This window comes from Camelus ferus, chromosome 22 (genome assembly GCF_009834535.1).
Source record: "Camelus ferus isolate YT-003-E chromosome 22, BCGSAC_Cfer_1.0, whole genome shotgun sequence".
In the NCBI taxonomy this organism is placed as follows: domain Eukaryota; kingdom Metazoa; phylum Chordata; class Mammalia; order Artiodactyla; family Camelidae; genus Camelus; species Camelus ferus.
Genome location: NC_045717.1, coordinates 17,948,021 through 17,967,735, shown reverse-complemented (window position 1 = coordinate 17,967,735; position 19,715 = coordinate 17,948,021). Strand labels below are relative to the sequence as shown.

Genomic DNA, 19,715 nt, shown 5'->3' with positions numbered 1-19,715 from the left:
GGTCCCCAGTGCTAAGCCCCTCATCTCCATCCAAACCCCAGTATCAGTCTCCAGGACTACCCAGTAATGCACACATAATAGGCCTGCCACTTCTCCCACCCACCACCCATCCACATATCTAACCACCCATCCATCTTCCCACCTACTCCCCACCCATTCATTCCCCACACTCACTGGCTCCATCACTTATCTACCCATCCAGTCAACTAACCACCTATCCATCCATCCATCCATCCATCCAAATACCCACTCAAACCAACAGTCCACCTCGCATCTACCTACTTATCTATCCACTATCCAAGTAAATACCTACTTATCCATACAACCAAGCAAGCATCCACCCATCTCTACATATATCCTTTCACCCAGTCACGCAGACACCCATCTACCAATTGCATGTTTGTTTGTTTGTCTCCTCCGCTAGAGTGTAAGTTACATGAGGGCAGGAGTCTCTGTCTGTCTAGTTCATTATTGTTTCCCCACTGCTCAGCTCAACAGACTCAGGAGACCAGAGTACAAATGTGCATACAGTTTGTATAACAGCTTACTCAATTAATTCAAACATTTATTTTCTATTATGATCCAGGCCTTTTATAGGCAGACATGTCCATCCCAGCTAGCTACCTACTCAACTACTCACGTACCAGGATAAACATCTTGCAAATGCTAACCTATTCACCTGCCTATTGTCCTATCCACCCAACCCCTCACTCATCCACCCACCCATGATTCAAATGTCCACTCATTTTCCCAGTGAACACCCACAGAGCTCAACCATCTCCATACCTACCCACTCCTTCTTCATCTGCCTCCCAGACCTATGCCCTGGCTGCCATGAGGGAACTGATGTGGGATTTGGGGCCCTAGGAAGATGCTCTCATCTGGGATCTGGGAGTCAGTGGAGGTGGGATCCAGGCTTCATTGAGAAGCAGGTGCTGCCCCTAACAATGACAAATACCTTTTATCGAACACTTTAAATTATGGGTCTTCTATTGTGTACGGAACTTTAGATTCATTTTACAAATAAGGAAATTGAGGTTCTGAGAGAGTGAGGGTTTAAGGTCACTTAACTGGTGAGGATCTCCTTACATCACTTCCCTCCATGAGACCTCCAATTAGAGGAGAGTTTGGGAGAGCTGAGTTGGGGAGGGGGGTTGCTTTCTGACTGGCAACACTTAGGGGTAAAAAAAAACATCGATTTTTTTTTTTACTGAAATCAAGATTTTACTGGGCAACCTCATGGTGCCAGACTTGTTGGAACGTACAGCTCCACTCCTTACTGCAGGCCACGTAGGGCTGAGGCAGGGGTTGGACAGGCCCCAAGACAGCTTTCTCTCTGCTCCCAGAGCACGTAGGGCGGAGTGGGCAGTTCAAGTGGTGTCTCCATTGATGCAGGGTGCTTTGAGGGGCAGGGACTGGCTCCGGGAACCCGATGTCCTGGGAAGAAGCTGTCGGCTCTGGACAGTATCCCTCAGCTGGGCCTGAGTACTCTCTATCTCAGCCAGGCGGCGCTCCTGGAGAGGCAGCAGCAGTGGGCTCGGAGTCAGGGGAGGGTTCCACCCCAACTCTTGTTCCCTCACCCAGCCCAGATCTGCCACTAGGCTCGGGCAGGGGTCTCACCAGACTTTTCAGCCTGTGGTCCTCAGTGCTTGAAGGGTCCCGCTCTGGATCCAACTTCGATGTCCTGTGGGGATCAGGAGCAAGGGGGAAGAGTCAGAGGCTGAGAAACTCCACTCCAGCTCGGGGTCGGAGAGTCAGACACTTGGGGGCGGGGCTTGGGGTAGAGGAAGAGTTTTCCAGTTTGGGGGGCCCGGGCCTAGATACGCATGAAGAAGAGGCTACTGAATTAGAGCCTGGAATGGCTGGAATGAAAGGACCAACCGACCCTTGGAGGCGGGGCTTGGTCAGTCCTGGGTGGGGTCGCGCCCAGACTGAGAAATAGGCGGTTTGGCCCAACCTGTTTGGGAGGAGCTGATTAAGGGCCTGAAAGAGAGGACCTCCCAGGGACCTGGGGACGGTGGAGCTTGGGGCAGGCCTTAGACAGTTGTGTTGGGGCGGGCCTTGCAGAGGGGATGTGATTGTGCCAGGCGTGGTTTCGGTAGGACTAACTAGGAGGCTGGGCCCTGAGCCAATCTCTTTATAGCGAGCTCATCTGAGGGCGGAGCTAATGGAAAGGGCGGGGTTCACCCTTCACGGAGCCTGGAATCCAGGTCCTGCAGCTGACTCCGAAGCTGCTCCTGCTGCTCACTCAAGGCCCGAATGTGGGTGCCAAGTGACTCCACGAGGCTGGACAGCGCCTTCTGATCCTCGCGCAGCGCGGCCACCTCGCACTGCAGCTCTGCCAGCTGTGTGGAGGGAGCAACTGTAACCTGTCCCATCCTTTCTCCCCAAAGACCCTGACCTCCCTGTCCCTTGCGCTCTGCCTCCTAACTGCCCTGACTGTTGGCGAACAACGCTCTCGTTGTACAGAGGAGGAAACGGAGGCCCCGAGACGGTTGGACTAGGCCTGGGGGGTAACACAGCCCAGCGAGCTCGGTATTTGAACCAAGACCTGCCCATCTTTCAGTCTTTTTCCTGTTCCTGTCTCCCCATTCTGTGCGCGGACCTGGGCTGTAGCTCACCTTGCCCACGGGTCGGTGGGTGCCTAGCGACTGGTCTCTGTCCCTTGGCTGATCCAGATGGCGCTGCCAGGGCACTGATGACTTCCGAGGCAGCGAGGCCGAGGTCCCAGTCCAGGGCCGGCCGCGGGGCGCGGGTACCGTGCGTAGGGAGCCTTTGGGTCGCGGCCGAGGCCCAGCAGACTGGCGGCGGCGAGCGGGGCGACCAGCCGGAACGCTCTGCGTGCGCTGCACAGGCCGGGGCAGCCGCTGGGGCCGCTCGTCGTCTGGCCGCTGCCGGACCCAACTACCTGCGCCGTGAACGCTGCGCAGGGACTGGCTCTTGGAGATAAGAGGAGTATGCTTGGGGAGGTCCCGGGGTGCCAGGAAGCCAGGCTTCTCCCCTGCAGAGAAGCTGGGGGTGGAATGGTGGAGCTCAGACCTTCCACTGGCTCCTGAGCTGACCCCATCTCTACCTAATTCCAGAAATAACCTCACCTCTGATCTGTTACTTCTGTGACCCTGTCGCTAATAGGATCACATTTTGACCTCTGATCCTGGGCTTCTGACAATACTGTCCTCTCTATGACCTTTGACATAACAGCAATCTAAGCTTTGCTTCCTCTCTAGTTTTGTCCTTGAACTCTGACACAGTGTGACCCTTGACTTGGTCCTCTCTGTAACCTCTGCTTCCAATCTGTTTGAGCTTGACCTCTGCTCACAGTGGTACCCTCTTCCTTCCCAATCTGACTCCCACTTGTCCCCAGTCTCTGACCTTAAACTGAGCCTGTCTCGGCCTCCTGAAAGATCATAGTCCCTGACTTCTGACCCCAAATATGACTCTGCCCATAACCCTGGACTCCATCTGACCCTGGGCTCAATCTTCTTACAGTATGAACCTGTCCCTGACCCTTGACAATGTATCTTAATATCTGATCCTGACCTGACCTCTGATTTGATCCTATCCACAACCTCTCACTGAAATCTGCCACTCATCACTGACCAATGTCACTTTCTCTCTCTGACCCCAGATGTGACCTCTTCCTGACTTCTGTCATGCATAATCCTCACCTTGGATTCCAATCTGACCTTGTACCTGCCCTCTGGCCACACTCCATTCAACACTTGTTTCTGACACTGACACCAACATGATGTTGTCTCTGACCTCTGATGTGATCCTGCCTTCACCTCTGACCCCAGTCTGACCCTGTGCCTTTGGCCCTTCCCCTGCTCCCTCCCAACCATCAGAATTGGACCAGACTTGAGGCAAGCAGGTTACCTGGAGTGGACCTGGGCTGGGGGTGGTGGGAGACGCATTGGCACAGACACAGGTACAGGTAGGCCCTCCTCAATGGCATGCAGGATGGTGGGCAGTGGTTCCAGGCTGTCACGGGTTGCCTGGTGAAGCATGCAGGGAGGATGCTGAGCAAGTACTCTAGGGCAAGAGGCTCCCTGCTCTCTTGCCTCCCTGCCTCATGTTCTGGGCTCTAGGCTCAGGCCACACCTGGTCAAGTTCAGCAAAAACGGTACAGAGCTGGGCATGCAGGACTGCCAGCTGGAGGGCCAGGTCACTGCTGCCCTGGTAACCACTGGGTGCTGTGTCCACATCCACCATGGCCACTTGGTCCAGGAAACGTTGCATGGCAAGTCCATGATCCTCCAGGAAGCTATTCATGAAGCTCATGTAGGCCTCCTTCTCACCGAACCTGGGTTAGAGCCCAACTGGGTGGGTCAGGTCAGGCATTTATCACCCCCATGGCCCCAGCATTCCCCCCTCCCCAGCCTCCCAGCACCTACGGAGCACGGTTTGCGAGGTTCTGGATGACCTTGGCGATCAATGTGAGGGTGCGGGCCGGGCCGGGTGCCGGGTGTTCTGGCGCCAGGCCAAAGAGGCTGGGTGACAGGATGGCGGGACACAGGAGCCGCAGGAAGAGAGAGGCACACACTAGTCGGGGTCCCAGTGCCTCAGAGCCCCGTGCCTTGCATGCTTCTCGCCAGCCTGAAAACACAGTGCCCAGCTCTGCTGGGAACCAGCTAGGGAAGAAGAGGCAATGGTCAGAGAGGGAGAATATGGGCATAAAGTTCATGGATAATCAAAGTCCTAAGGTCATGGGTCAGGAGACACCTGTGTTCTGGGTTCCAGGATTGAAGACATTGGGGTTATAGGTCCAATTGGGGTCAGCGTTTGTTTATGGAGTAGTTATTGTGGTGACTTCTGGAGTCAGTAATCTTAGATTTGGGGGTACAGGTTCGCATGAGGGCAGAGGTCGTGAGCTTGGGACATAGCTCTAACTGGATATAAAATTGAGGTGCTAGATAGAGCACATGATATGAAGTCGAATAGGACTGGGGTTACAGGGTCACCTAGGTTCAGAAACCATGGATTGATATCCTAGGTAGTATGGGATTAGGCATACTGGTTAACCTAGGGTCAGAGGTCAAGGAACTGGAATCACAGGCATCCCAGTTACATAGGATTGGGTGTACAGGGTCACTTAAGGTCAGCAGTCATGGGAATGAGCATATGGCATTACTGGAGTCAGAGGTCATAAGATTGAGGTTCTATGTTAATTGGGGTCAGGTGGCATGGAATTAGGATATAGGGTCATCTGTAATTTAGAAGACAAGGAATTGGGTCCCAGGTTACTTGGGGTTGGGTAGCATGACATTGGGAAAGGGTTGCCAGATTTAGTAAATAAAACTTTAAGATAAACAGTTAAACTTAAATTTTAGATTTTAAAAAAGAATGCCTTTTTTTTTTTAAGTATAAGTATGTCCCAAATATGGTATCACACTTAACTGGGCATCCCGTGTTTTATATGCAAACCTTAATTTGGAGTCAGGGTTAGCACAGTGGCTGAGAGGCAGGGGCAGGCTCAGGTGCTGGGGCCCTGATTCTTACTCGTAGGAGTGGATGATGTTCTCAAAGACCTCCTTGCAGCTGTTTCGCAGTCTGGCCTGGTGCTGGGGCAGCTCTGAAGCCGGGCACTTGCTGGGGTCCACCTCACAGTCGTCAGTGGAGGCACAAAGACGCCGCACGACCTGCCCTGCAGCCCAACACAGCCAGAGACGGACCCAGCTATAACAACTAGAACCCACAACACTCAGCCTTCAATTCTATCTCCAGCTTAGTCTGGAGGCACCTAATATCTTGGGGAACCCTCAGTTCCCTCCAAGATCTCAGCACCCCCGTGGCACCACCCACTACCAGAATCCAGGTTACCCTGGTACTCTCAGATATCCTCTGGGGTGCCCTACCCAGCCCAGCTGAGGCTCTGACTCCCGACCCTGCTCACCTAGCGTCTCTTGGAGGTAATCCTGTGCTACAAGCTTCATGTATTCATCGATGGCCTTGGTGGCCAATGTGTTTTCCCGGAACAGCAGCGCCTCACGGCCTCCGCTGCGTGCCAGCTCCGCGGTGCCCAGGTCTGTCACCAGTGCCTGCGCAGAGTGGGGTCACATTGCGTTGGGCGAAGACTGGGCCGGGGGAATCCCTGCTTGGGGGATCCCTCACACCTGGGACACAGGCCCCATCCTCATTGCTGCTGCCCAGGCCCAGCCCTTGATGCAGGAGCTCATAGCAGGCGGGAACCTCCATCCCTCAAAGCAGAAATTTTGGCCTCTTAGCGCTGAGACTCAGTTCAGGCTCCGCCCCTCGCAGCTGACGCTCAGGCCCAGCCCCCTCAAGCTGCCCCGCCCCTCGAAGGTGCAGCTCAGGTGCTGTCCCCGCTAACTCCCTCTCTAGAGCGCGCGATCGGCCAGCCCCTGGTCACCCGGGTTCGTGCCGTCGCGGCGCCGCACCTGAGCCCGACCGGTGGCCCGCAGCACGCGCACCATGGCAGCCGCCAGCTCCTCCTTGGCCTGCGCGGACAGCGCGAGCTCGAGCGCCCCGCAGAGGCGCGCGTAGTGGAAAGTGAGGAACTCCGCCAGCTCCTTGTAGCGCTCGGACGGCAGCACGCGCAAGCGCCGCGCCCGGATCCGTGCCCGCAGCGCCGCGCCCGCTGGCGCCCCGAGCAGTGGGAACCAGCGCTCCAGGCCCGCGGCGGGCGCGCGGGGGACGCCCACCTCTTCCAGCGCCAAGGCCACGCGGCCCAGCACCGCGTCTCCTGGGCCCGCACCGCGTAGCCGCAACGACAGGCGACGCGCGGGCGGCAGCGCCTCAAAGTGGAAGCGTTCGGCCCAGAAGAGCTGGCCAGGGCCAGTCCGCGGCGCTGTGCGCGCAAGCAGCGCGCCGTCCAACCACAGCTCGGCCCGCACTCCCGGAGCCCCTGCTGCAGTCCGGGGAAGCCCCTTCACTTCGTGCACCCACACGCTCAGCCACGTCTCTTCCCGCTCCACGTTGTCCTGCGGACCGGAGCAGGGACCGGAGCGTGGCGTCGGTGCTCCACATTGGGCACCAGAGGTGAAGAGCGGAGCCCGTGCTCCCAGAGGGAAGACAGTGAGGCCACGGGGGTCCAAAGATGGCTATGCGGAAACCCTCTAGCTTTTCTGGGCTCTCCCGGAGAGATCGGAGCCCCAGGGTGTGGAGGGGTAGCCGCGGGGTGGGGACTTGGCGACTGCCTGCTAGGCGGAGCTTTGGGTGCAAATAGGGCTCGGATTGAGAAGAAAGGAGAGGGGCTGATAATAGATGGAAGCAGGGTCTCGGAGTGGTTGCGAAGGTATAGAAGGGTGGGTGAGTCTAAAGGGCAGGGTTTCGGCGCTGGTGGGATTTATGTTTGGGTGGAAGGGGCGGGGCGCAGGCTGTGGGAGGGGCCTCTGTATCCGATCTTCCGCACTTCTGACCTGATTAGGCTGGAAGTGGCGACGAAGGTCCTCGATCCACCGGTCTCTCTCAGCAGCCGAGCGGCAGGAGAAGCAGCGGCTCCCGCCCACCCACGTTACCTGTTGAGGAGAGGGATCCAAGGGTGCGGTTGAGGCCAAGGGTAGAGACAAAGGGTCGGATGAGGTGGCCCGTTGCCTGCACTTACCTGGAAGCAGTGGGGCTCCTCCAGGAGGCTGGAGTGCAGTGGCCAGACCTGCACGTCTCGCTCGGCGCCCAGGTCCAGCTCGGAGAGTGTGGCCAGCGATTCCCGAGAACCCAGAGCACTGGGGGGTCTGGGGAGGGCGCAGGTGAACAAGCTGTCATTCCTGCCCCTCCCCCGGCCCCCTACAGTCTGAAGGGTGGAAGGAGGCCAGGATGGAGTTGAATGTAAATTGGACTTGAATCCATCGCTTTAGGATGGACCTAGCTTCTCATGGTGGCCTGCATGAACTTGCATAGTACAGCCCTTTTCACCTTTTGATCTCATTTCCCTCCACTTAATTCATCACTTAATTCCAGTCACACTGGCCTTGTTTTTGTCATTTCCTCCGTCCTCTTAACTTTTGCACTTGCTGTTCTGACTGCCTGAAATGCTTTTCCTGCCCCTTTGGCCTAGTTAACTTCCAACTATCCTTCAGATCCTAGCTCAAGGGTCCCTTCCCTGACACTTCCAGACTGGGATGTTGACTTGGCTGCTGTTTTAGAGTTGTTGTGTCAGACTCTGCCCCCACCCTTCAACAGAGGGAGGGCTGGCCCCATGCTAAGGGTCTTTCAGTGGCCCCAGCACGGCCCAACATGGGGCAGGACACAGAAGGCCACATGGGGTATTTGGTGAAGGTCAGAATTATAGGCAGGAGGAGGGGGAGGGAACACTGTTGAATCCCAGCTTCTCAGAGACCCTTACCCATCCCGGGAAGCGCTGGCTCCCAGCTCCGACCTGGCCTTTTTCTTCTCTTTCAGCCGCTTGAGCAACCCCTGTGGGGAGGGGGATGTCAGCTCAGCAGACCCCCACACTCTCTCCTCAGCTCCTTTCCCCCCAGGGTGTCCTGGAAGATCTGCTGGTCTTGAGGGATCACAAACTCAGGCTACGTTAGCAGGAATATTAAAGGTAATCAACAGCTCCCATTTCTAACATGCCAGTTATATGCTTTCCTACATTCTCTGTGGACTTCTCATAAACAGCCCCCAAAAGAGTTTCTCTCATTGGCTCCATTTGACAAATAGGGACACTGTGGCCCAGAGAGGGTCAGTGACCTGCCCAAGATCACCCAGGAAGAGTCCCCCTTCCTCCTCTTAGGGTCTGGAAGTCTTTGCTCTCCTCTCCACCACCCCCACTGGATGCCTCACCCGAATGTTGTGGACCTGGTTGGGGCCAGCAGCTTCTGACTCAGTCTTTCCAGAGATCCGATCTGTGGGTGATCAGGGGTGTAAGGTTGAGGGGGAGGGTGGGATCATCTTGAATTCTGCCTCACCTTGACAGGTTCCCAAATGCCCCTGCTCTCCCCACCTCTCAAGCTTACCTGGATCCCTGAGGTTCCCCAAGGCCACCTGGATGCTGCCCTCAGAGCTAGCGCTCCCCATCCGGGGCCGGCGAGCACCCTGTTCCCCACAGGAGCGGGTGGTCAGAAAGGGGAGGCAGGCAGGCAGACCCAGGGAGAGGCAGACACCTTTCTGTTATCCTCCCTCTCATCCCCCTTCCCACTGTCTGTCCCTCTCCCTTCCTCTCCTTCCCTCCTCTTACCCGTGTGCCCCCTCTTACCTCCTCCTCACCCCCAAGCAGCACCAGCCTCCCATCAAGTAGGGCGAAGGCCCCAATGTTCCAGACAGGCACGTCGGGTGTGGGGGCCTCGGGGATCTGTGGGGCAGGGGGCTCCGGCTCTGGCTCCAGCTCTGGGTAGAGGAGGAGGTGCTGGGACCTGGTAATCCTTTCCTCTTCCTCAGAACAACCTCTCCACTCACCAAGGCTCACATCCTCCCCTACCCCCGACCCCTCAGCAGCCATGTCAGGCTATTGTTTGGGTGAGCCTGCACCCCTCTCTGGGCCTTGTCCTCACCAGCAGTGGGTAGAGGACACAGCCCCACCAACCATGTGCCCTGTACTTTGTTTACCACTCCATACGCCTTCTCTCATTTAATCCTCCAAAAGTCATTCAAAGGGTTATTATAACCCCCATTTCCCAAGAAGAAAACTGAAAACCCACAGAGGTTGAGTGACTTGCCCAAGGTCACACAGCTTGTGAGTAGTTGAGCCGGGCTTCAGACACAAGCATTCTTCTCTTAGCCAAGACAGTGGGTAGGTCCAAAAGGTTAAAAAACAGGACAGCAGCCTTGGTTCCTTACATAACAAACTAGTCTAAGGGGAAGAGTATTCAAAGTTTGAGTAAGGAACAGAAAAAGGGCAGGGTTGGGAGAGGTGTTGGTGCAGTGGGTCAGGGAAGGTTTCCCAGAGAGAGCAAGTGTACACTGGGTCTTGGACAGCAGATTGGATTTTGACAAACAGAGGTGGAGCATATGGAGGCAAGAGTAACTTGAGCAAAGGCTGGGAAATGGCACATGGCATGGCCCAGGGAAATAAAGGGAAAGGGGAAAGGGCTTGGAGGGCTTGGAGGCTGGAGGGAAGATATTAGTGCAGGGCCTTGGGTGTCAGAGGAGCTGGAGTTTTATCCTGGAGGTACTGGGGAGCCATGGGAGGTGTTTGAGCAGGGGAGGAGAAGGTCTGCTTATTAGAGAGCTCTCACCAGATCCTATGGAGTGAGCAATACCTGATACCCTGGAGGTTGGCTGAAGGGATGCTTTTGCAAAATGAGAATACAAATGATGAGTATTAAATGAGCTTCCAGGAATAGAAGGGCTGAATCAACCCTCTCAAATTACCTGTCTGTTCTATCATTTCACCACCAGAGGAATCAATGAGAGATAATTCCCACTTGTTAACAGATCACATAAAATGTGCTGGGTCCTGAGGCCAGCGCTATCTCTGTGATCTCCAATCTTCATGATGTTTTTACTCTTCTAGATCTCTCTATGTGTCCTTTTCTTGTTTACTTGTTTACTGTCACACCCACTACATTATGAGCACCATAGGGCAGGCAGTTTAACCTGTTTTATTCACTGCTGTGTCCCTCAGTGCCTAAATCAGGGCAGGTCTGGAACAGTCAATGCTCACAGACCTCTGACTGAATGAATGAGTGAATGAAATAAAATACCCTTCAAGGTGGGAATCACGAATCCCATTTAACTTATGGGGAAACTGAGGTTCAAAGAAGTGAAGAAACTAATATGTGGCTGGAGGGCAGGAGGCAGCAGAGATGGATATCCAGGCAGGAGACGATAAGCCTGGGCCATTGAATGTGAAGAGAGACCTGTGGGGGCCAGGGACCATTTGGCATCCAGAGAGTGCTATCATCCGTCTATTCCCTGTTCCTTCCCCAGGCTGGACCACCAGCCCACAGATCCCTGGCCACTCCCACCATACCCAGGCCCTGGGTGAGGGGGAAAGAGGGAAGAGGGCAGCCAGTTGGGCCCCAGTCACTTCCTGTTAGGTTTCTGCGCTCCCCACAATTTCCTGTGTCTGTAAGGCTGATGCTCCCGAGGCAGACAAAACCTGGGCCTCCCAACCTGGGTCGGGGGGCCACGTACCTGGTGCCTCTGGCTCTGGCTCCGATTCCAGTGGTGGGCTCTTATGCCTCCCCCAGAGGGTCTTGGATATTCGGAGGCGGCTTGTGCGAGACTCTTTTGGGGGCGCAGAGAGGACACGACGAAACAGCGAGCGAGGGGCCGGCTGGCTGCTGACTGAGGGCTCCTGGTGGCTCAGTGCCCTCCCCCAGCCTGCAAGGCGGCCCCAGCGGAACCCTCCAGCCCCCTTCTCACCACCACCCGCTGAGTGCCAGCGGTAGGAGGTTAGCGGGGTTGAGGCTGCAGGCTGGGTTTGGGAGGCCTGGCTCGGTGAGTGTGAGTCCATGGTGGGGACTCTCCTGGAGGATGAGAAGGTGAAAATTCTGCCTGGCGTCTGCCCACATGCTGTCTGCATTTTGGCCCCCTCCTCACTCTCAGCTCTACCTCTAGGGAACCCCCTTGGGGGCCAAATTCCCTCCCTCTCTTACCTTGATTTCCTGACCAGCCCCAGAATCAGCAGCCGTCTGCACCCTGCCTGGCTTCCTCCGGCTAAATGCAACTCCACGTGACCCTGTCTGTCCCACCCCCGCCCCACCACAGCCAGGCTGGGAGGACACAGTTGGGGCAGGATGCGAGAGGAGAGGAGGTGACAGAGCAGGACCCAGAATCTCTCGCTGCCCAGGAGGAAGCACATGCCCCTCTCTGAGCCTCAGGTGCCTTCTCTGTGAAATGTGCACACACTGACCAAATGCTGGAACTCTCATCTGCTGCTGGTCAGAGTGTAGACCAATTCATCCAAGCTGGAAAACTGGCATGATCTATGACCATTGACTGTTCACCTCTCCTCTGACCCAGCAGTGCCACTGCTGGGTATGTACCCAATAGACATGCCCATCAGTGCTACTCACAGTAGCCCCCAAACTGGAAACAACCCAAGTGTACATCTGCCGTAGAATGGTTAAATTGTGGTTTCTTCACACAGTGGAATATTATGCAGCAATAAAAATGATTGAACTCAGATGAATCAAAAACAATGCTGAGAAAAAAACCCACACAAACAATGAAGAGTAAAACAGTGCAGTTCCATTTATATGAAGTTCCAAAGCAGGCAAAACTGTGTATAACAAGTAAGGGTATTGGTTTTCTTTGGAGGGGCTAGGGCTTGGGGACAGAGTGGGAGAGCCTGAGGGAGGCTTCTGAGAGCTGATCATGGTGTTTTCAATTGAGGGGAAATTCACACAATATAAATTTTAACATCTTTTTTTTTCTTAAGCTGGGTGCTGGTTACATGGGTGTGTTCTGCTGTGAAAATTCATTGAGCTGTACATTTTGGTGCCCTTTCCTGTCTCTCTGTTATACTTCAGAAAGTATTTACTTGAAAAAAGAGGTGGCCCAATGCTGTTTTGAGGAATAAGTGAGTTAACACGAGAGTCAGTAGAACGAACTCTGGCCCACTGGTCCAAGGGTGGGTTTGAGTGCCAGCTGCTGCTCCCTCACTATGTGACCTCAGGCAACTCACTTCCTCTCTCTGAGCCTCTGTTTCCTTATTTGTACAAGATGATAATATCGGTTTCAGAATGTTCATAATGGGAGCCTTTGTTCAAAATGTTTCCTGAATGCCTACTGTGTGCTAGGCGCTAGAGAAGCCATGGGGAACTAAACAAACTTGGTTCCTGCCCTCCTGGAGTTCACAGTCCAGCGAAGGAGACAAATTCTGAGTATGAATGCAGGATATTTTTAGCTGGTGAGGAGTACTTGGAAGAGAAGAGACAGGCTGGAATAGAGGCTGCATTTTGAGCTGAAAAAATCCAGGAGAACCTCCCTGAGGAGGTGGAATTTGTGACCTAAAGCATGAGAAGAGCTGGTCATGGGACAAGTGTGCCGGGTAGAAGGAATAGTTTGTGCAAAAGCAAGGGTGACCAGAAGCCATGGGGTGGGGTGGGTAGGACTGCTTTCATGGGCATGTGACCTTTGTGGTCACGCAGGACCCCATGCTCAGAAGGGCTCTGCACTGCACTTGATTTAATGCTCTGCTGTTGCTGTCTTGAATTTCTTGTTTTTTGGACAAGGGGCCCTGAATTTTCATTTTGCACTAGGCCTCGAACATTCTATAACCTGTCCTGATGAAGAGAGCCTTCAGTAAGGGAGAAAAACCCTTCTCCTGGAGCTGGCTGTGTTCACACAGGTGCACACACCTTGGATATGCCCAGTCATTCATACCACACTCAGTCCACTCAGTGCACACACAGGTAGTCTCCCTGTGTGCTGCCATGTCTTGGAGCCTTTACCACCTCACTGCATACTGGCCCCACTCCCAACTCCCTGCATTTTTTGCTGGAGGACTTTCTGAAATAGATGGGGTCCACACTGCCCCTGCAACAAACAGCCCCAAAGTGCCAGCAAAATAACACCTCCCTGAAAGCAGCCCTCAGCCAATGAGTATGGAAGTTGGAGGATCAATACTCTAGCTCCCTTGCCCTTTGGGTGGGATGACTCTGAGATGCATGCCTGATACTATCCCCAAGAAGTCCCCAGTGGGATTGAGCGCCACGTGCCTCCCATAGCAACATGCCTGATAAAGCACCCTTTCTCAGCTGCCTTCTGTTCCTTGTGTCGTTTCCTTGTTCCCCAGCTGATACGTTCTGGGATCACCGCCCAGACAAACTACTTGCACTGGGATTCTTGCCCCATGGGCTGCTTCTGGGCCAAACTAAGATAGAAAGTGCGGATGCAGAAGATGCATGGACACAGATGTTCTTCCCATGGTCTCTCTTACTCTTTTTTAAAATTAAAGTATAGTCAGTTACAATGTGTCAATTTCTGGTGTACAGCATAATGTTTCAGTCGTACATATACATATATATTCATTTTCATATTCTTTTTTATTATAGGTTACTACAAGATATTGCATATAGTTCCCTCATTATACAGAAGAAATTTGTTTTTTATTTATTTTACATATAGTAGTTAATATTTGCAAATCTCCCATGGTCTCTTTATTGGAAGTCTGTGACTAGAGGATCATTGGAGGTGGCTTCCTCTTGGATCTCCTGGAGGCCCTCCGGGAAGTTCTTGGTTTCACATTCTAAAAAAAGACAAGGGAGTGTGAGGTTTGGTGGGGAGGTAGTGGAGCTGGGTCTGCCTTCTTCGTTATGGGAACCTGGGTGGTTAAGAGGACAGGGGCCCAAAGTGAGGGAGTGGGTACATCTCCAACTGCAGGTCAGCTTAATGAAACAGAGAGGCAGTGGGAAGGTAGCACCACCAGATTGTACAGGGGTGCTTATAGAGGTGTTTTGATGATCAAAGTCAGGGGTTGGCTGGGGTCGTCAGGCTGAGATTGTGCTGACTGGGCCTAGATTGCTCCAGCATAAGAGTTGTCATCAGGGGTCAGGGGGGCTGGGACTGAGCAAACATCCTCAGGGCTGAGATGGTCTGGGCAGAGGACTACAACACAGGGTTAGGGGCTGGACAGAGGTTGTGCAGGCAAGGGGGTTTTCTGTAGAGGCTCACAGGCTGGGTCAGTGTTGTGTGTACAGGGAGCCTTTGGGTAGCAGGCAGGGGTGAGGGCAGGGTAGGGTGTCTGGGATGAGGTTGTGCAGGCAGAGGGGCGGAGTGGGTAGGCTATGTTTCGAGCAGAATGACTGAAGTCTGGGACTAGACTGCCTGAGTAGACGGGCTGCAAAGGAGTTCAGGGGCCTGGCCGAGGCTGTGGGCACAGGGTTACAGGAATGCATCAGGGGCTTGCCAAGGTTAGGCGGGCAGGCAGGGGTCAGGGGCTGCCCTGAGGCTTGTGTGGACAGATGAGCCGCAGGTCGAGGTAGTACAGGCATGGAGGCTCACCGTGTTGAAGTGCGGCCACATACGCAGCAGGTTGAAAAGCGCTTCTCCAGGGCAGTCTGTGTGCACGAGCTGGCGGTGGCCGAGCATCATGTAGTCTGGCCGCAGGAGGCCGGCGCGCACAGCGCAGCGCGGAAGCTCGTCACGCACCGCGCGCAGCGCGGACTCGGCCGGCAGCTCCGCGGTGTAGTTGCCTATTAAGGCCACGCCGAAGCCGCGGGAGTTGTAGCCGCGGGTGTGTGCACCCACCCAGTACCAGCCGCGGCCCTCATACACGTAGCCGTCTGAGCCCACCACGAAACTGCGGAGGAGAGAGGGAAGCTGGCACCACTCCTGAGGGAGTGAGTGACGCGCTTGGCTCCCTCCGTGAGGGAGGCCCCGCTCCTCATTTGGCCTTCTACTCCAGTTTCCACACCTGTGCCAAGGGCGCCACCCCAAGTTCCGCGAGGTCGCACTGACTACCCCGTTCAACCTTGTCCTACTCACTCTGCCACCAAATGCCACCCCAGAAACCGTCCCATTTCTCTGGATCTGCCCCTCAACATTGGCTAAGTCCCTTTCTGTCCAGTCCTCTTCTCATTGTCTCAAGTTCAGCTCCTGACCAATTCAGAGCCCTTTTCCCTTTTAGTCATATTCCATCACTGCCCCGTCCCAGACCCAGCCCCTACCAAAGTCCTGCTCCTCTCACAGGCCAGACTTCTTCCCAAGTTCCCACTCCGGGCTCAAGAGTCCCACTGTTCAGCTATTTCTGGTCCCTTTGAAGGCCCCAGTTGTAGTCTAGGACACGCCCCCTCACCACTTCGGCTCCACCCAGCCCAAAACCCTCCTCCTTTTTGCCAGCTTTGCTCCTGCCCAAACCCTGCCCTCTGCGTCAGGCTCCGCCCACCAGGGCTCTACCCGCGCACCAACACATCTTCCTCCCTGCGAGCGCCCTGGAGGCGGGTTCCCACCTACCTGTAGCCGATGTCGTCCCAGCCGCGCGTATCCTGGTGGAAGAGCTGCATAGAGCGCATGTTGGCGGCACAGCGCAGGAAGTCCGTGCAAGGTGGCGAGGGCACGTATGTGTGATGTACATACAAGAACGCGAGCGGCAGCTGCAGCGGCGTCGGGCGGCCCCGATACGGCGCCGCGCCCCAGCGGCAACGCGGGAGGATGGCCGGGCACCCTGCGGGGAAGGAAGTCCAGGGCGGGGGTCAGCAAGCGTTTCTCTGCCTGCCTCCTGCTCCCGCAGTAGGGCGCACATAAGGACCATCCCTCCAGCTTCCTCCCAGATTTGGGGACAGTTCAATCTCAGGACGACACTGGCCCCCATTGGGATCTAACTTAACTGTATCCAACAGCATCCTAGTCCTGATGGCCTCCTAGCCAAAGCCCTCATTGCCGGCTCTGGAATCCACCAGTCCTAGATCCCCCTGACCTATCCGCACTAAGAACGTCCGTATCTGCGAGAAGGACCATCACAGTGGGTGGGGACCCTGCTCACCTAGGAAGGCCTCAGTGAACTCCTTGGTAGCATGGGTGGCCACCTGCGCCAGCTGCTCTTGGCTCATTCCCTGCAGCTGAGGGTGTACTGGCTCCAGCCTCTGTAGCAGGATGAGGGCCCCCCATACCTGCTGGGTCAGAGCAGGGGCCAAAGTCAGAGCAGCTCCGTTCTGCCGTCGGTAGTTGCTGCGAAGTCCTGGGTCTCCAGCTACCCCGGCTCCATAGTACTGGCTCAGCAGGTGACTGAGGGGTGGCCGGGGCTCTGGGGCCTGGCTCAAGTAGTCTCCAAGGAGGGCCCCATCCAGGGCACCATTGAGGAAGGCGGTGGTGAGGGGTGATGCCTCAGGGTCCAGGAGCGTGAAGGTCCGGGGAACAGAGAGCTGGTCCCAGCAGCCCTCAGTTCCCAATCCTGAATGGCTCTGAGTGTGGGGGCCCTGGAGGAAGTTCAGGCCCAAGTCTCTGGCCAGGGTGACCACAAGGAGGCTGTCTATGGTGGTCGGGGGGTTGGCTTTAGTATCTGGCGAGGAGGCTTGGTCAGGTCTAATATCTGGCGAGATATCTCCTACATCTAGATCTGCGGCTCTATCATTTGGAGACATGGCTCCAACATCTGCAAAAGTGGCATCTGGAGAGACACCCCTGAGTCCTGGGGAGGTGGCTCTTACATCAGGAACCATGGCTCCAATGTCTGGAAAGGTGGTTTCAGCACTTGGAGGGGTGGCTGTGCTGTCCAAGGGCAGGTTTACAACCCTGGGCCCCTGCAGCCCTGCCTCCAGCCCTGCCAGAAGGGGCTCCACAGCCACCGTTGAGCCATCGGGTGCCAGCACCACCCCGTATTCCTTCCCATCTTGCACACTGTGTCTGGCCACCTCCTCAATCAGGCCCTGAAGCTCTGGGCTCAGTGAAGGCAGATCCAGCTTGATGGTCTTGAGGGTCTGCCCCTCCAGCAGGAAGCGACGGAGGGGATCGTGGGAGCCTGAGTCCTGGGCTGACAACAGCCATGCAGAGGCAGTGTAGCTGGCCTCTGTGGCTGGTGCCTTGTGCTCGAGCTCAGCCAGGGCCTGGATGACGGAGTCCATGAGCAGGCGCATGGTTGCTGCAGGAGGGGGGTGGCGTTAGCCCAGCAGCCCAGCACCACCTGTTTCTGAGCCTCCCCCTGCTGCTCCCACATCTGCTCAATGCCCCCAGCCTCCACTGGACAACCTTGTGATGTTCCACCCCGTCCCCATATAGGTGAGGAAACTGAGGCACAGACAATGGGTTAAGGAGTGTAGACTATCAGTGAGCACTGGGGAACCATGGCAGGTTCATGAGCAGGGGAGAGAGAGAGAGAGAGACATGGCCAGGTTGGCATTGTAAGATTGCCTTGTGGAGAACATAGAACCTAGGAGTGCTGGGCTCAGAGCTGGGTGTGTTGTTGAGTAATAATTAACATTTATTAAACATTTACTATGTGCCAGGCACTATTCTAGGTGCCTTATATAACTGAATCTATTTAATCTTCACAAGGACCCTATGAGCATGGAGAGGTAAAATTACCCACCTAAGATCACACAGCTAGGAAGTGACAGAGGCACGATTTGAACACAGAAAGACTTAATCCTCACACTCTGCTGTCTGCTAGAATCCAGGTTCCTCTCCAGACAGCTCACACAGTAATCCCGCTATAACTATTTTCTTCTCTTTGTCTAAAATGTCCCTTCTTGCTTCACCATCAAGTAAAATTCTTCTTCCTCCTGTCCTATGTCCCCTCTGGTTTTCATTCTTCTGTCCCCAGTTTCTTCCCCCCAACTAGTGCCCTCATCCTATGGGGCTGGGAGCATCCGTGTCCCCAGACTGAAGATTCGTTGAGACTGAGACCCCCTGGATCCAGCCTCACCCTGTACAGGGCTGGACGAAAAGGGACAGCAGTATACTTTTGCTGAACTGAGAGTCCTGGCCCCAGGCCTCTGCCTTCTAACCCACCTGTCCCTGGCTCCGGCTGCAGCAGCACTCCGTACAGGATCCAGAGGATACCCTGGACCACCATTGTGGACTTCCAGTGTCCAGGGGACATATCCAGTTGACCTCAGCGGAGACCTCGGCAGAGCTTGAAGGAGACAGGCATGGAGAACTGAGTAGTGCCTTTGGCTACTGTCAAAGTCCAGCAGTGAGTGACACGGCTGCCCCTTGGCCGGCTTGTGGACAGGAAGCAGTGGGGGTGTGGGTACAGAGTGCCCTGGCTCAATGTCATCTGGGTCTCAGGGGCTCCCCCATCCTATCCCGTCCCTCCCAGACTGAGGTCAAGGGTCAGTAAGCCAAGCCCATTCTAAGGGTGGCCTGAAAACCAGGTAGTTCAGACTCTAGCAAACTCTGTCTACTCCCCAAGAGAAGTAGACTGAGGCCAATCCGGCAAGTCCTACCCCTTCCCTACGGTGATAGTTGTGTAGCTGCTGCTGGCCACCAGGGGGGACTCTCAGTTGCCTGCCCAACTGGTAAGACGAGCTGTGTTGAGAGTGGAGAGAGGAGAGGCCTGAAGTCGGCTCTGCCTCCTGCCTTCTTTGCTGCCAGCACGTCAGCCTCAGGGAGAGGAAGGTTGCAGAGACCAAGACCGAGGGTTGTTTTTGCTGAAGTCTGCTCTGAGCATGGGGGGACCCGGAAGTGTCACCTCTCATCCCGTTCCAGCTCCGGATCCCCAGCCACCAGAGGTAGCTGAGAGCAGGGATTGGGCCGGGGCATTCGGGACGTGGGCTTTGCCTCCAGCTCTGACTTCTAGGCTCACCTGGCTTGGCAGTGTGGGGGGTCCTCCCTCTTCCTCTGGTGCCCGTGGCCAAGTCTTGCTGAAGAGAGCCCTCCTCCCCTTTATCCAGCGTCAGGTGGGATGGGCTCAACGTGGCTGGTGTTGCCGTGTAAATTGCTTCCCTGTGGGCCTCCCATCTCGAAACTCGCCCAGGGAGTTTCCAAGAGACCCACCAGACGGGGCATTCAACACAGGGCGGGCCCTGGGAGGGCCCGGGAATGCCCAGGCTGAGCCAGGCCTGGGAATCCCCAGGGACCCTGCTCAGTTATTGATTGTCCTCTTTCTGGGCACCCAGCATAGCCCAGCAAAGATCTGGGCACACCGTGGGGGCTCAGGGAGTTGGGTGCTGAGGGAGGGAGCGAATAGAGGCTACTCCCCAGGAGATTCTGAGGAAATCTCCAGTTTCTGAGGATATGGGGACGGGAGCTCTGCCTGGAAGAACCACGTGGAGGATGTGGGCTGTGTGTTCTGCTCACCCGGGGAAGGAATGAAGAGAGGAAAGTGAGGGCATAAAATTTAAGGCAGTGCTGAAAATCTCAGTCATCAAGATAAATCATATTTTAATGCAATGTTTTAAAAGACTAAAACACATACAAAAAATATG

At 55.3% G+C, this 19,715-nt stretch overlaps 2 protein-coding genes across 2 annotated transcripts; both read right to left on the bottom strand.

Moving 5' to 3' along the window:
- Window positions 1–1,198: 1,198 nt before the first annotated feature.
- RASAL3 (RAS protein activator like 3) lies at window positions 1,199–11,597 on the bottom strand. Its single transcript, XM_032465411.1, has 18 exons — window positions 11,502–11,597; window positions 11,038–11,372; window positions 9,158–9,288; window positions 8,919–8,997; window positions 8,746–8,807; window positions 8,303–8,373; window positions 7,565–7,691; window positions 7,380–7,478; window positions 6,399–6,941; window positions 5,894–6,038; window positions 5,500–5,644; window positions 4,395–4,631; window positions 4,102–4,303; window positions 3,877–3,995; window positions 2,622–3,012; window positions 2,188–2,345; window positions 1,621–1,684; window positions 1,199–1,514 (listed from the first exon to the last, which is right to left on the bottom strand). Exons 2-18 carry the CDS (start codon window positions 11,357–11,359, stop codon window positions 1,371–1,373), a joined length of 3,039 nt encoding a protein of 1,012 aa, XP_032321302.1. The 5' UTR covers window positions 11,360–11,372; window positions 11,502–11,597; the 3' UTR covers window positions 1,199–1,370.
- Window positions 11,598–13,889: 2,292 nt separating this feature from the next.
- On the bottom strand, window positions 13,890–19,232 carry PGLYRP2 (peptidoglycan recognition protein 2). Its single transcript, XM_006194605.3, has 6 exons — window positions 19,094–19,232; window positions 18,298–18,421; window positions 16,334–17,428; window positions 15,805–16,015; window positions 14,854–15,151; window positions 13,890–14,098 (listed from the first exon to the last, which is right to left on the bottom strand). Exons 2-6 carry the CDS (start codon window positions 18,386–18,388, stop codon window positions 14,027–14,029), a joined length of 1,767 nt encoding a protein of 588 aa, XP_006194667.2. The 5' UTR covers window positions 18,389–18,421; window positions 19,094–19,232; the 3' UTR covers window positions 13,890–14,026.
- Window positions 19,233–19,715: the final 483 nt, after the last annotated feature.